Source organism: Thalia democratica, chromosome 5 (assembly GCF_965202585.1).
Source record: "Thalia democratica chromosome 5, ktThaDemo2.hap1.1, whole genome shotgun sequence".
In the NCBI taxonomy this organism is placed as follows: Eukaryota; Metazoa; Chordata; class Thaliacea; order Salpida; family Salpidae; genus Thalia; species Thalia democratica.
The window spans coordinates 74323598-74341259 of NC_139169.1; the positions used below are offsets into that span (position 1 = coordinate 74323598).

Sequence of the window (17662 nt, forward strand, 5' to 3'; positions counted from 1 at the left end):
TTTTTATAGAACAATTCAGCAAACTTGCTTCGTTAGGACAAGTAAATTCATTCTCATCTCTTGTACGGTGATGTCTGTGAGGTAGAAACAAGAAAAAAAGAAAATTAAACATATTTAAACTAAATTAGTACTTTTCCCTAAGACTCTCAATTTTTATCGGTTAGGTTTTTTCATTATATGTAGTTATGTATTAAAAAACAAATGAAGTTTAAATTAAATCCTTAAAGAGGTTTTAAGAAAGTAAATAAGACATATAAAGTAATATATTAATATTTACTAGATAGATTAAACTTTGAAACATTTCATTTTATTTGTATAGCTATTAGTTGAATTATTTAAGTTTTGATTTAAAATGTAATAGAAGCTTTCTATAAAGTGTTATCAAGTATAAATTCGTAAAAGTTTTACAGACTTTTAGCTTATTATATATTATTATAAATATACATATATTATAAATAACTAATTTACCCTGCTAAGTTCAGGAATGCTTTCTCCAGGTTTATTTTGTTCGGCAATAGTCTAAGCGTTAGCTTTTCCGAATTCAACAAGATCCAACAGAGAGCTGTCTCCGAATCTGTAAAAATATATACAAAAGTTAAAATTTAAATAAAATCAAATATGATAATATCTTCCAAATACAACAAGATCCAGTAATTAATTGGCTCAAGTCTGTATCATTATCTATATAACAATTATTAATTAAATACACTCATTAACCTTTTAGTATCCAAAACATTAAGTTATAATACAAATATATACAATTTATAAAATTTGTAACTTTATCCATAATATTTTGAACGTGTTAGCGCATTGTTAAGATACACAACTTCATACATTAAATTTAAAAAGTCGATACTTATACTTTTCTGACAACATTTAAACTTTACTTTTAAGTTTTTAAAGTTCTTATTTTAATCTTCCATTCCTTAATTTTTACTTTTTGGCCGTTTTTTTATGAGCAGTGACATTTCTAATACAGTGATTTTTCATTGTATATTAAAATGTTTATTTACAGCTCCATACATTAAATTTTAAAAAGTTGATACTTATACTTTTCTGATAAGATTGAAACTTTATATTTAAGTTATTAAAGGTCTTATTTTAATTTAAAGCCGTGTTGTTTAATCTTGTCGTAAAAGCCGTGTTGTTTGATGAAATTTGAACTATTTGTCTTTTTTATTCACCATATGTTCAGTTTTTATAAAAAACAATAGTTTTCTTAGATCAAAAATTTTATTGTAAAACAAATGAAAAGTAGATAAAGTATTTAAAGTTCAGTTTATAGCTACTTTGGTTGTAAACATGTATTACACAAAAGTAACAAATATTAAACAAAATATTTAAAGTTGTTTTTTTATAACTAGTTTATTACCTTTCAACGTTTTGTTCAAGACAAGTCGCTTTATATATTAAAAAAAGTTTGGAATTTTTTACTGCATAGATTTAAAAACCTTAAAAATACGGATCAACATTTTGGCAGTGTATTTATTTCTTTTAGAAAATAAATTCCTTTTTAATATAGCTACAAGTGAACCAAAATCAGAAACAAAAAGTACTTCAATTCAGTGAGCTCAATTAATTTAGAAATAAATTTAGAATAAAATTTATTTGAAACAAATAAACAAAGTTGTGGCCAGTGGTACCATGTATGCTGTTTGGGGTATTCTTTAAAAACATTCAATACTGTAAAAAAACAAAAGTTCATCTGCGATTTGTGTAGTTATTCAATTTAATTAGAAAATTGTGAGAAGTTTTAAGCTTAGTTTAAAAAAATCATCATGTTTTTTCAGTATTTATTGTTTTAATTTCTATGAAATTTTTTTATGATTAACTTAAATTCTTTTGTTTGATTTTTTTTTCGTTTGTTTAAACATGTGTACAACCAAGGTAACATAACAAAATTTTAATTACTTCATCTGCTTTTCGTTTGTTTTACGATAAAGTTTTTGAATTTGGTAAAACTTTTTTTTCAATAAAAACTAAGTAAACAGATCCTAAGTAAACAAATGAATTTAAAGAACAAAAAAGTTCCAAAGTATGAAATCAATGAAGCATTCCTTTCTATCAAGGACCATAAAGCGAACTTTCCACACGATATCAGCTGTAGAATAATTAATTCATCTAAAACTCACTTAGGTAAACTGTCAAGAACCATTCTACAAAAACACATCACAACCATAAGAAAAAAATCCATGCTTAGCCAATGGAAAAACTCTAGCGAAGTGATAGATTGGTTCGAAAAATCAACAACAAAAACCACAAATGCTTCGTGAACTTTGACATAAAGAACTTTTACCCAACCATCAAAAGAAAACACCTAATAGATACAATTAACTTTTCCAACTCTTATTCAAGGTCCACAGAATTTGAGATAGAGACAATTATGCACACATGCAAATCAGTAATGTTTTACGATAATGATATGTGGAAAAAAACCAACACCAATGACAACTTCGATGTACCTATGGGCTCATTTCACGGCGCTGAAGTATGTGATCTTGTAGGTTTATACCTATTACACCACTTGTCTACGACTATAAACACTGAGTTAATTGGACTCCATAGAGATGATGGACTTGCCGTTATCAATCAAACAAATAAGAGTAATATTTGCAAAATAAAATACAAAATAACAAGAAAACTAGCAGACATAGGATTTGATATTACAATTAGCGCAGGTGAAACCTCCACCAACTTCTTGGACATACATTTAAACCTCCTAACTGATGACTATTGCCCATATGTAAAGCCACACGCAAAGATCATTTATATTGAAAAAGATTCTAACCATCCTAGAACAATTAAGAAAAATATCCCAAAATTGATTGGAAATAGAATTTCAAAACTAACAAAAAGCAAAGTATCATTTGATAACGCGAAAAAATCTACCAAAACGCTTTAAGCAAAAGCAACTTCCATCATAAGCTCGAATATAATCCAACAATTGATAACAACAAAGCAAAAAACAGAAAAAGAAAATGTATTTTTTACAACCCACCTTTTTGCGAATCAGTGAAAACCAAATTCGGAAACCTCTTTTTAAAACTGCTTGACAAGCACTTCCCAGAGTCAACAGAACTACACAAAATCTTCAATAGAAGTTCCACCAAGATATCATACTGTTGTTCCCCAAACATAAAAGCATTAATTAGTGGACATAATAAGAAGCTGCTACAAAAACCACCAATAGAACCGAAGCTATGCAACTGCAAAAACAGAGTGCAATGTCCAGTAATGAATAAATGTAAATTAGAAAAAGTAATCTACGAAGCAATTGTCTCATCTGAGAAAAATGAGAGAATGTCATACATTGGATCCACCCGAAGAGCATTCAGGTGTTAAGAGCATCCCGAAAGTACAGGTTTTTGGGTCTAGTTTTAGTTCAAGGTTAAAAACTGTGTTAAGTAGTATAGCAACATTGAAAAGATACTGTAAAGCTACTTCAAATGTGTTTTTTAATTTAAAAAAAACTGATGATAGCAATTTTTTTTCTATATGATAAAATGTTTGTGTGAAATCAAAATTTTACTACTTAACATGTAAAAATTGTTTAAAATTTTATGTTTTGTAGCATAAATTGTCAAATTCCAGGTTTTTTATAGGATTCCAGGAAACCCTGTGTAGATAACTAGTACAAACATGGTTGTTCTAAAAATGTTTAGAGTTACAAAACCCTTAATCTGTGTAATCATTTAATTTAAAATAGATAGTACAATTTAGTAAAACATAGAAGGTAGAAAATATTTTTGATAGATACACTGACATAATACTGAATAACCGCATTTAACATATTTTTCTTTTAATTTTTCTTTTTGTTTTTTATTTTCATTTAGGCATAAACAAAGCTGTCAAACTTTTAAGTACAAATAGCCAAATGACACCATGAACTTAGTTTAAACCAATTAAAAAGCGTACGGAGGTCTAACACTATTTTTTTATAATATAAAAAGTTTACACTGGCTCTTATTTCAAAGCTTACAGTATATACTATACGATAATTTTTATAGAACAAAAAGTTTTAATTAACTTTTGAGATATACAAGTTTTGTAAAAAATGGTATGAAACTAAAAACTTTCAAGGATAACTTTCTCGAAATTTTAAAAAATTTACGAAAAATCTATCTTCTTCATTTATAATAAAATTTAATTTAAATTTTCAGGAAATGTAGTTTTTAGTACTATAAATAATTTTAAGGAAACGGGTTTTTGAAAAAAAAAAGACCAAAATCAAAGAAAAACATTTTTTTACAAATTCTTTTTTCTTACAAAAAATAAAAAAATTGTTTCCCACAAGTTGTTTAAATTTAACAAAGAATAATATAAATAATTAAAACAATTGCTAAATAACTGGAAGAAAAGATAGGTATTTAGTGAAATAGTCTATTTTTGCCCTTTTAGTTTCCGCCTACTAAAAAGAACCTATTGAACACTCTTAACTTTGAGCGCTTATAGTCAAAAGCTACTTTGAATTTTAATAACAAGGTAAAAGAAACAAATAACTCATCTAATTATGTAAAAAATAAGACTAAATTTGAAAAAAAAGTGTTTTACCCCACTCTATGCTCTTAAACTATTACAAAAAATATGGGCAAAAGCTGAAACTAATAGAAAAAAATGATATTCAGCACATAAAAGCAAAAAATGTTAACAAAAAAAGTAATTTAAAACAACTAATAACATTTTCTTTTTATATTAATGCCTTAACATTCAAATTGAATTAGCAAATTAAAATGCACCTTCAACAGAAAAAAAAGAAATAAATGGAAATCATAGACAACAATTTAATATTATTCGTACAAAAATAAATTAATAAAAGTGTTTAAACTAAAACAACTTTCTTTAAACGTGTACACTCATAAACAAAATAAGTATGTTTTTTTACATTTTTTTTTAATATACTACTAACTATACATTTTAAAGCAGTTTCTATTAAAACTAATTCAAAAAATTGTAAGCACTTTAAAAACAAAACAATGAAAGACTACTTTTTAATTTTCAGAAAAATTACCTGCGCTAAATAATATAACCAGTATTTGATATAAAACACTAAAATATTCTAAAAATAGAAATAAAAAAGGTATTTTTTTTAAAGTTATCAATATTAGTTTAATAATTTTCAATATAACTTTTAACAGGTTAATTTACTTTTGATTTGACAACAAAAAACTTACGCTGCTCTGGACATGAAATCCTCGTACAAGTACCGCTGCATCTTGGAAAGGTGGCAGGGGACGATGTGCTCCGTTTTGTTGGGCATCTGCTTCTCCACCTCCCTCTTCAGCCTCCGCAGCAGGAAGGGCCGGAGAACCTTGTGCAGCCGCCTGATGATGGACCGGTTGTACGAGGACTCGCCGTCGATCATGCTGTCCATCGGCTTGCTGAACCATTCCTGAAATAAAACAGATTCACGTACCACAATGTTGTTTTAATTTTAATTGTTTTAGTCACTTGCAGTTCATACTCATACTTACTCACACTTTGCAAACTCGATCAGTTTTATAAACATAAAAAGAGTTTTTTTTATAAAAAATAATTTATTTGAAACTATGCTCAAACCAGATTTTTCAAAACAATGAGTATAACACTTTGAAAATCTCACAAGTAAGACAATATAAAGCACAATAATAAAATGCAAAGTATAAGATCACTATAATGGAATGAATATGATTAGACAGACTAAATTCTAATATACAGGGTTGCCGTTAGTTTTACAGAAATTTCTTCCAGGTTTCTGAATTTCTTCCAGGATTTTGAAAGTTCACATTTTTGGGTTAAAATTAAGTTTAAGATAAAAAGCTGTGTAAAATAGTAAAACAACATTTAAAAGATACAGTGAAGGTACTTTAAATGTGTTTATTCATTAAAAAACTTTTGATTACGACTGAAAAGTTTATCTATACAATATATTTTCTGTGTCAAATCAAAATTTTACTACTTAACATTGACTAAAATTCCAGGTTTTTTAGCCTAAACTGTCAAATTCCAGGGTTTCCAGGATTCCAGGTTTTGTGGTACCCCTGAATGTAAAGATAACTTGGTAGCTTAAACTTCTTATAAATAATAATTAAGAATTTTTTTCTATAGAACAAATAATTGAAACCTAAAAGTTACAAGATTGTAAATTTATCCTATAACGAAAAAAAATACTGTTAGGTTGTATAAACAATGTCAAAACCACACTGTTAATTTTTTACACTTTTTTTTTATTATTTGTATTTCAATTTATGACTCTGTTTTCTTCATACTAAAACACAGCTTTTTTTTGTAAAAAAAAACACGAAAAGTATCAGAAAAAACATATATTGAGCAAAGTTTGTCAAATAATTTTCTTAAACATGAAATATATAAAAGCACAATAATTAAAACACCATCACTAAAAAACAACTATATATTAGAACAGTTATTAAACAAAAACTTTTAAAAATAATTAATACTTACACCTCAAAACAAATACTTTTTATGTATAGTTTTATTAAATGTAAAAGTTTTTTTTGTTCATCAAGCAAAAATAACAACATTAAAAAACTAAAAGCTACTAAAACAATTAACAGCAAACCGTCGTTTACTACCCTTAATTATTATTTTACAAGCATGTTGGATAAAAATACCTGAAAATCGCTTCGAGGGAGATGGCGGGCATGAGAAAGTTGAGCAGAGCCCAAAGCTCCATCAAGTTGTTCTGCAGCGGAGTTCCGGTGAGAAGCAGCCTTCTTTGCGAGTTGAAATTGCGCAGTGACTGCCAGCGTTGAGATTGTAAGTTCTTGATGTTGTGTGCCTGTGAGTGAAAAAATTATAAGTTTGTAAGGTTCTCTATTAATTTTAATAAAAACATAACATATAAATATTGCATAAAAGCATTCTAATACAAGTTTTTTTAGATTTTTGAAGATTACAAAAATCATATATACATTAATTTTTAAATCAATAGATGTTGTTAAATTAATAAAAAAACATAACTGATCAAAAAAGTTTGGTATAAAGCAATTATATTGCGAATATAGCTCATCGAAAATGATTTTTTTTTTTGAGTAATCGGTAACACAACTTCTTTAAATTTAATACTTTTTTCAGACACTTGAAAAAAAGTTTTTTGGAATTTTGAAAAATACCTTCAATTTTATTAAAAACTGTTTGTAGTAAAAATAAACCATAACTATATATCCAATCTAAATAATAAACAATTTCTAACTTCATCAAGAATCAGATATTTCCACTTTCTCCTGCGAAAACACGCGTGATCCTGCACTACCAATTTATATGACGTGATGCAAACGTGAAACGCGTTACTCTTGCTCCATCCCGTTCTTTTCTCCTGTTTTTGAGAGAAAACTAAAAATTTAGTACTATTATAAATTATGTATAATTTTCCAAAACATTTATGGGAAAATTTGAACAAGGGATGATTCATACGTGATTCAAAAAAGAGCCATAAGTATAAATAAATTAAATAGACGTTTAGACAATAACATAAATTTTTATACTGACCTAAATGTACTATTACTTAAGCCTTTATACTCTTTTACAATTCAATAAATGTTTTTTCAAAAAGAAAAAACAAACCTTTCGCTCCTTCTGATTACCATAATAGGTGAGAATTTTAAATCCGGGGCACCATTTTTTAAACTCCATTTCCCAATTCAGAATAACACTAGTTGGTACCACAACTAAATGAGGACCCCATACACCTGAAAAATTATTTATTTACAAAATATGCTACAAATTGAACACCACCAGCTATTTTAACTACTTTTACAAAAATAAGCTAACAGTTAATACACAACAAATCAAAAAAAATTTAAACTGTAATTAAGTTTATATTTATAATGACCGAAACGACATTTTTTTGTTTCAAAGGGTGTGAATTTTTTTTTAAGTTGAAATTGTCTTACAGTCAATGATTGAGGATAGAAAACATGATAAAAAAATATGACTGGTACTACCTTTTTCGCAGGCCAAATGAGCGAGCAGAGAAATGGTCTGAATGGTTTTGCCGAGGCCCATCTCGTCGGCGAGAATTCCGTTCAACTTTTCATTGTACAGAGTCACCAGCCAGTTGAGACCCACATGCTGATATTCCCTTAACGTTCCTCTCAGCAAAGAAGGAATCGGTGTTTTGACCTGAATGTTAATTAAATACAATTTAGTTCAAAGTCAAAACTAGTTTATTCTAATTAAAAAGAACAAAAAACTAAAACTAATTCATGGTAATTCAAAATATGTTAAATTTCAGTGGAGCTAGGCTTAGACTCGTCTTAATATTTTTGGACAAACCTATCTAACAGCATTAAATAAAACAACAAAATACAGAGACTATATAAAATTTCATTTAGTGCAAAAAAAAAACATTTACATTTAGATGCTGATTTGAAAACAAAATACCTATTTTAATGATACTGTTAATAAAAAAGTCTTATTACATATTTCAATGTATAACTTTGTGTTTAGATAAACTTTCGAAAGAACACTTGCAAAATATTTCTAATGATATTAATTGTTTTAAATTGAATATAAAAAAGCAAATAAACATTTGGTTATATAATTGATTTATATTTTAGCTATTTTCTGATGAAATATAAGGTCTAACTTTTTTAGTTAAATATGTTCATATTTTGTAAATTTTCAAACACACTAATTAACATTACATTTTTTTTCTTTATCTATCTTTGACGTGATAAAGTATTATAATTAAGAAAAAAGTTTTTCTTTGCAACAATCATAAACTTATCTATAAAACTTACTAAAGTAAAGAAAATGTGTTTTAGTATTATATACTATACATGTAATAGCAATTATTCCATTTTACAAAAGAAAAACTTAAATATATACTGATAAAAATTACAATAACAAAACGTTTAAATTAAAAAATAATAATCATAAATTGTATACATACAAGTTATGAACAAAACGCCAACTTTGTACAAGAAAATTTGAAAAACTAATAATGGAGGCATTTCAAAAGAAACCTTAAATATTCTATAAAATTTTATAACTATGATTAAATAAAAAGTAGCAAATTAAAGCAAACATAAATCATTAGTTGTTTTTGAAATGAAACTTAAAATCGTGTTATTTAAAAACTAAGCAAAAATATTTATAAACGTAAAAGTTTTTAATTAATTTATAATATTGAAACAAACAACCTGTGTAGTAGCAAGGGTTTGTCCAGTTGGATGCAGATCCATGGCTTGTTTTGATGTTTTGTCTAACATTTTATCGTCGCCAGAATCATTCTGTTTAATTGATAGCGTTAAATTTATTATTACATTTATATAAAGATATAGGATAAATAGTTACTAAAATAAAATAAAAGTAATAGTTATTAATAAATTCTTGCTTTTTTATACAATATACAAACTTAATTTGATTTACTGAAAGCATTAAACAAAAAAATAAACTAGAATTTATAACTTTCAGTTAGAAAACAATATATATAATCTTCAATATATTTTATCTCACTTCTTTACCATTTAAAATTTAGTTTTATGTGAGGAAATAAAAAACAATAACGTAAAAAATGAAGTGTGCTAATTGCTAAACTGTATAGATTAATTGTTATTAAAACAACTCTATGTTGAACTGTTTAAAATTTTTAAAAAAACATTTACTGTTCGAATTTAAAAACTACAAAATACATGAAATTAACCAATTGTAGCATAACTCCATAATATACGAAATTAAGTATTTATACTGTAAATTATTTACCTTTTTGGTATATTTAAAACGATAATTTCTATTTTGTACATAAAGCTCTAAAATAAATAAATATCTCTTTTTAAGCATATTTATAAAACTTTACAGTTTTACAATCATTTTTTTAGTAAAATTTTAGATTTTTCTATAATAAATGGAGGACATACCAATAAAAAATCAAAATAAACAAATATCATTAATCAAAACCATTTAATTTTATAACGTCAAACCTTCTTCTTGTCTTTATTGTAGCCTTGTAGCAAACAAGCTGTTCCAAATTCTTCTTCTACATTTTCTTTGTTGTCATCCTGATCTATAAAATCAAACTAAATTTTATTGAAAATGTGAGGGTAAAATTTTTAAGAATTCAAAATATTTAACTTATTGTAAACTAAATGTCTTTAGTCGCAATATTTATCAACTTCGTTTTTGTGTAGCGTTTTTACAACCAGAAAAAGAACTAAAAAACATTGTATCAAATAAACACTACTTCTTTTTATATTTGATGACTTTAAATTTTATTTTAAGATATTTTTTAAGCTAAAATTTAGTTTTAATTTTTATGTTCTAATGTTCTTTCTTCTAATTTATTATTTTAATTATTAAAATATACAAAACTTTTTAAGAGACTAACCTGAGTCAACATTGCTTGTTTTATCTTCGTTTACTGAAGTATTAGCTAAACTTCCGAACCCATAAAGCTTTTTTAATTCTTCTATTGACATTTCATTTTCTTTCTGTTATAAAATTTAATTAATTTGTGAAGAAAAGTATTACAAAAAGTTTTTTTTTGTAAAACAAAACTATAAATAAACAAAAATTTAGTTAGTTATAATATTTCAGTTTTACCAAGAACTTAAATAAAAATTATCAAAACTGAAACATGTTTATTACAAGAAGTATTTCATTATATAAATTACTAAAAGTGAACAATTCAGTTCTAGAATTGAATATTTCATAAAATAAAACTATTTAATTACATTTAGCTGTTCAATGTCAGACTTGTGGTCGACTTTTTCATTTTTTTCTTCTTCGTTCAGTGTTTCTTCATCGTCGTTGTCATCTTCTTCAGGTATGAATTCTTCGCCCAATTTCTCCTAAAAATCACATTACACAACGTTTGTTGCTATTTTGGAAAATGTTACTGCTTCAAACACTGCAACTCTTAAAGTTTTAAGTTTTTTTATGTCAAACAATGAAGATGACAACGTTTTCTTAGAAAATCACTATGGGTATCAAAATTAATTTCACGAAAAAACACATTGATATTAAGATAAGACGTTGAAATAATTACTAATATAAAGCAAAGCTGAAATTTTATTAAACGGCAAGTTGTGTGTAACAATATAACAAACAATAAATATACCTAGATTTGTATTATTTTGTCTTCACGATAACTTTACACTTTTAATTTAAAACGTAAAATAAACTTAATCGTCTTAAATTGTTTTAGAGCAGTTCAAAGCAAAACTCAATTCAACTTTGTTCCGCTTACCTTTTTCAACGGTGGTTCTTCGTTTGGTTGCGTAGAGTTATCAAAAGCCTTTCTTTTACGCGACGATCAGCGAACGGGAGTAGCAGAGGCTGGCTGCTCCTAAGATTATAAAAGTCTAACTTGTTTATAAACTTGAAGTCATCAAAAGAAATTGTGGTCATAGTTTTCATGAAACTTTGAGTAGCAAGCACATAAACTTGAAAATTATGTTAAAAGCATTAAATTTCCTATTTTAACCAAATTGCTAGTCTTAAATATCATTTTACGTGTACTTGTTATTTATGATTTAAAATATATTTTGGATTATTTGAATCTAACTTATAAGTAAAAAACTTTAAAAATTAGACTTATAAATTTTTATTTTTATTAGTAACTTACATAGATTACCATTGTATAAATGCTACAATTAAAACTAACTTCATTTTAATGGTCGATTTTAAGCTTTGAAATAAGTTTGAGTTAGAGTTTAAAAGTTATTATTTTATTTATAAAATAAAACTTTATTGCTAATTTTTTTTCAGAATTTATCACTTTTTCAAACGTGTAGCCTAAATTGTCTTAACATTTTTTTCAAATATATCTTATCTAAATTCCAGCTAGTTTTAACATCAAAGTTTAGATAAAAACTTACAAAACATATAAAGTAAATTAAAAAACTATAAAACTTCTAGTCAAATTTATCTTTAAATTAATGTCAAAAAAAAAATATCTTACGGGCTTAATTAAATATATACATTTTTGTTTTTTGCGGAACAGCTGAATGAAGCTTACGGTGCAGCAGCTTATGTAATTAGAATCATCCTGTTTTTAACCTATATTATATCAGTATATAAATGTAAGTTATATTTTCTATTCAATTACCTCTTCTTTAACTGGTTTCTCTTCCTCTACCTCTTTTTTTACTTCCGCATTTTTATTCAAATCTTCCATATTTTCTTTTTTGTCTAATAAAATTACAAAAATAAATGACAAGACTTAATCATTTGTTCAGATATTAAATTTTTAAGTTATAAGAATATTGTACTAAGAATATTTATTTTAAGGACTATATGTAATCTACACCAAAGATTTGGAACCAGTTGGAATTAAAAAAGAAATGTAAGTATTTCTAGATATTAAACTGATAATGCAACGGTTCACTTTAACGAGCTGTATAAATTTTTTGATTTTCTTGCACTTGACATAATATGTGCAAAAATTTTATAGATAAAAAAAATTCCTTTATAAACTAACCATCGTTTGTTTTGTCATCTTTCGGGCCGTGAAACCACTTTGTTAAATTGCTGCAATATATTTCAGTGTGTCCAAATATAAAATTCAATTGCTCATCAACCATTTTCTGCTTCTTCTCATTCAAAAGTTGCTGTTGCTTGAACTGGACTATCTGTTTAAATTATGTTTAATTAAATCAGGTGACAATAAAAGTAAGTGGTAAATAATGTTATTTGTTTTTACTTGGACTAGTTAAAATTTTTCACAACTTTAAAAATATTTCTAAAGCTTTCAGAAAAATTTATTAATTTATTAAACACAACTTTTACAAATATGCAATGTACATAAACTTACTTATTTAGTCACACATAAGTTTACAAGATCTTTTACAGATTAGTTTGTGATAAGTATTTTATACTATTTAAGTATAAACAAACAAAAATAGAAGACGAAACAGTATGTCTTAACAAAAAATCAACTGAAAATTACATTGTTCATTGAACTCCAAAAATTGTCTTTAACTATTTTAGCAACTTTAGATGCAAGTTTTCTTTTGGCTACATAAGCGTTTCGTTCTTCCCTCTTTTTCATTTCGGCCTTCTTTTGATGGTATTTTAAAACTGCTCTTGAAATCTAAAAAAAAATCATTACTTTTATATTTGAATAAGATTTAATTAAGGAAAGACGAGGTCTTTGACTGAAACTTAGTTTGTAAAATAAATTGTTGAAAGAATAAATTCATTATTTCTCCTCTAGTAGTTGAGATCACTTTATTTTTTCCTAAAAATAAAAACATTATAAAAAAACAATACTTTATTAATAACCAAACTTGAAGCATTTACTTAAACATAAAATTGAATTAATTGATAATAAAAAAAAATTCTTAAAAAAGAGAAAGTCATTAGTTCATTTACTACATTTATAATTAATTTTACTTTGATTTATGAAAAGCTGAATGATTGGTATTTTGTGTCCCCACAGAACTTTAGATAAAACTAATTGGAAACAAATTTGAATTGTTTTTCTATCAAGTTTGAAAATATGTTTTTATATTGTTAAACAACTTTTAAAAGCTTTCTATAATTTGTTGTTTATAAGTACTTTAATGTTATTCATAAAACACTTATTACAATTTTTTAATGTATAATTTTATTTTTCAATTATGCTATACAAGTTGAAATTTATTTTAAAAAATCATCATAACACTATTTATAGTAATAATTGCCCCGAAAGCAAACACAATATCAAACCTTACTATTAACTTATAATAAATCTTTATTTGTATAACACATTTTACTATTCTAATTTTCAAACTTTCATAAAAAGGATCATGAATGAACTTAAGAAAATACTGATTTGTTCTACTACTACCTTTCAAATGCTGGCAGTTTCAAGCTGTTGTTAGCATTCTCAAAAACATAAAACCAACAAATAACTATAACTACTTCACTCGTTTATCCAGGGTATATTTTCTAGCTAATAAAACGAAGAATCTAATAATTATTCTAAAAAACATAAAACAACTTTTTACGAAACACAACACCAATTTTTAAACTATTAATAGTTCTAATAAATAATCAAAATAACAAATAAAAAACCTTTTTAGCATTAGCTATTTTCCATTTTCGTTCTTGTTGAAAATCCGTAGCAAGCCATTTAATTTCACCCATCATGTAATCCCAGTGAGTTTTTTTCTTGGGAAAAACTTGCTGAAAAAAAACGAATTAAGCTTAATAAAAAATTGTAAAATAATAAAAGACTTTTGGGAAAAAAATCCTATTATGCACAACAATATTTGTTTTATACTATTGTAAATTTACAACTAAGATTAAAGTGAAAGTTAATATACTAACCATTGGCAAGCGCTTGTCGGACCACATGCCTTTCATTTTCAAGGAATTGACTTGCTGGTACACAAGGTTCGTCTTCTCTATAGCACTCATTGATGTAGACATAAGCTGAGCTTCTAAGGACGTCAGCTAAAGTACTTTTGGAGAAGACTTTCTTTTAAAAAAATATCCGTATCAAATCTTTTGATTTGCTTTAAATCAAAAATTAAACTACAAACCTCTGGAGCTTCATCTGTTTCCATTTTATCTGTAGTAGCTTCTGCATCTCCTTCAATTGTCTCACCATTTTGATCAGGATTAGCTGAAGCTTTTTTCACAGCACAATTAGACGGGTGATCTTGAAATGACTTGACTTTAGAATAGTTTCCATCTTTTTCAAGAAAATGAAGTTCATAAGTGTTCTTTTTTCATTGAGTTTCACCATCTTGTATTTCAGTTTCTAATATGTTTAGGACATCATCACTTGCTTTAGTTTTAACTTCACTCATATTACATTCGATTTTTTCTAAGTTTACCCTTTTAAAATTAAGTTATTGATAGCAAGTTTAATGCTTGAAAAATAAATTTAAATTGATAACCAAAGTAAAGTATAAAGTACATTGTTAAATTTATACAAAACTTATCAAAACACATACAGGGCAAAAATAAAAACTACAAGGACCTATCAAAAATATGACACTAAAAAAATGTAAATAACAAATACTTTCTTTAATTTACCAGCTCTGTTAGCAATTTATGTCATCATAAAAGTATCTATAGAGAGTCAGTTTTCTAAATACTTATAAGAAAGTATAGAGTTGAAAACTCTAAATTTCTTACACATACCAGGAACACTTCCTAAAAAATCTGAGGTACCAATTAAAAAAAGGCTTAAACATATGCTTTAAGCTTTTTTTTTTGAAAATCAACCATGAAACAATTCTACTCATACGTTTCTATTAAAAAGAATTTTTTTTAATATTATACAGGGTTCGTGCGCGAAATTTTTTTCATTTAGCTTGACTGAGACCAACTTAGCCTAACATTTTTTCAAAGTAAGGAAAATCCCTTTTAGAATTCGTTTTAGGTATTGTGGGGTCTTGATTAGTACTATTTTAGTCTCCGACTTCAACCAGCTTTATCTCAAAACTATTTTGAGCTCTAAAAGTCTGCAAAAAGCAATTCATAGCTTAGTTACAACTCAATAAAATAAGACTAAATTGTGAAAAAGGTGACTGACCCCCCTCCCTTATGCTCTTAACATAACAAATTCAGTGATAAGTTTTAACATACGTGTTATATCTAATCTATTACTAGTGTAAAAATTTATATATATTACTTAACACAATTTTTCAATTTAATTAGGCACTAAGTAAAAACATTATAAACAGAAGGCTTATAATAAAACAACGTGCATTGTTGTGTTTTATTAAAATTTAAAATGAAATGCTTACAAGAGTATTAAAATAAGTAAAAAATTATTTGTTATAGTATTTTGGCTATTACTTAAAATTGATACATAATTATAAATCCTAAACTCTAAATAAATATAGTGATTGTTGATGTCATATCAGATTTAAAAAGCTTACACTTTAATTTAAAAAAACCTTAAATGTTTTGTTCTTGTATAGAAAAATGAATTGTACCTAAAATTTGTACTGCAACAAAACTTGTACTTATATCTTAAAGCTAAGTTTTAGTGTTGTGAATATCTCCAATAACTTTAAACAAATAGTAAAATATATGAATAAACTGCTAAGAGTTTTAATCTTGAAAGTATTTGGTATAAATCCTTTAAATTAGAAATTAAAACAGTTCAACCAACTAAGCTCTGAAAAACATAGCTGATGTAAACAAATTCAAACAAACAGCTAAGTTGTTGAACTAAACTGTAATTTTTTTATGAATTTTCATAATTATGACGTATATAATCTACTCAAAACAAAGTATTGAATGTTCTTAATAAATTTTCAGAGATTCAACAAAAGGTTTTAAGCATTTATTTTTACAAATACTGACTGATTTTGAATTTAATAACTAACTCTTTATTTAGAAATAAATTCACATCTCAATTTTTTTTAATCAAAAATTTTCAAGCATTTAAACTGAGAAAAACTGAGATTCTTAAGTTTTAAAATAAAAAAACTGATTTAGCCTGACGTTTTCCAACTTTTTTTCAAAAAAACTGATTTAGCCTGACTTAGCCTGATTTAGCCTGACGCGCACGAACCCTGATTTATATAAACATTTTTTAATATTTATTTCATCTAGTTCACGCTACTGAACACATAAAGTTAACATAAACAATTCTTGTTCTGTATTTTTTTAGAGAAAAATTTAATTACAACATAAACAGTGATCAAGATGTTATTTAAGTTTTAAGACTGAATCAAGTAAAACTGTTTTTTTTTCTAAACACCTGAAAAATGTAAGTGGCAAATCGTGACCGGTGAGCAAACAAGTGAAATAAATATATAAAACTAGAACTAATATAAATTAAGTTTGAAATATATATATAAACATTTAACCTTACAAAGGTGAGGGGCAAGTCGTGCCCGGTCAACGTGTGAAACATCTTGTTCAGCGCGGCATCCAAGATGCGCGCCATCCTGTCCAAGCGGGCAGCAACGTTGAAACCGACCACCGGTCCGCCGTGCGCCTTGGTCACCATCTTGACAGCCTTGGTGGGTGGGCGACTCGTCCTGGGCTGCTAAGATAAGATTATTTTTTTAATAATATTGCTGCAGTCAAATATTAAACTTTACATTTAATATGGCTTTGAAGGCAGTTGTCATAGTTTAGAACCTTTTTGTTTGTTTTTATGTAATTTATATGCTACTTCACATAAACCTATAAATCATGCAGTTAAAGGTGGTGTTATGAACGTGGTTTTGTAACTTTCATTGGAAAAAATAGACTAAAGTGTTTTGATGCTTTGTTTGAAAACTTCCAAATTAAAATTTAAATAAAAGATCCTCAAGTTTTCAATTTAGAAATAATAAACTAGCGCATTCAATAAAATCAATTTAATTTGCTTAGCAATGTATATCAAACAATGCTTTTAATAAGATAAAATTACAATATAAATCTAAAACATCACGTTTAAATTCAGTTGAATTGTATTTATAATAAAAAATAAGTTTTTATTTACAGGGTTGTCACTCGTTTTTTCATAATTTTTCCAGGTTTTCCAAAGTTCTTCCGGGTTTTTGGAAGTAGACATTTTTGGTTCTAATTTTAGTTTAAAGTTAAGTTTAAGGTAAGACACTGTGTTAAGTAGTATAAAAACATTGAAAAGATACTGTAAAGCTTTAACCAAATGGGTTATTTTATTGGTTTTTATGTTTTTGTCTTAACTACATGGTCTCCAGTAACTTACTGACTGCTATACTTACGAGTAGTAAATAATATGCTAACAGAATAAGTTACAAAACTG

The 17662-nt window shown here is 26.3% G+C and overlaps 1 protein-coding gene across 1 annotated transcript; it reads right to left on the bottom strand.

Annotated features, from left to right (window-relative positions):
- Nucleotides 1-5234: 5234 nt before the first annotated feature.
- Nucleotides 5235-16897, bottom strand: LOC145836886 (helicase ssl-1-like). Its single transcript, XM_082944659.1, has 16 exons — nt 16760-16897; nt 14466-14648; nt 14251-14376; nt 13996-14106; nt 12887-13030; nt 12419-12569; nt 12047-12129; nt 10671-10787; nt 10325-10427; nt 9921-10003; nt 9141-9230; nt 7941-8118; nt 7561-7685; nt 7190-7312; nt 6609-6775; nt 5235-5389 (listed from the first exon to the last, which is right to left on the bottom strand). The coding sequence occupies exons 1-16, from the start codon at nt 16895-16897 to the stop codon at nt 5359-5361; spliced, it is 1953 nt and encodes a 650-aa protein (XP_082800785.1). The 3' UTR covers nt 5235-5358.
- Nucleotides 16898-17662: the final 765 nt, after the last annotated feature.

Coding starts and splice junctions, on each gene's coding strand:
- LOC145836886 (XM_082944659.1), bottom strand. CDS start 16,897: ATGGTGACCAAGGCGCACGGCGGACCGGTGGTCGGTTTCAACGTTGCT. Junction 6,776..7,189: donor AATATCTGATTCTTGATGAA/GTTAGAAATTGT, acceptor TTTCACTCACAG/GCACACAACATCAAGAACTT. Junction 5,390..6,608: donor TCCCTCGAAGCGATTTTCAG/GTATTTTTATCC, acceptor GTTTTATTTCAG/GAATGGTTCAGCAAGCCGAT.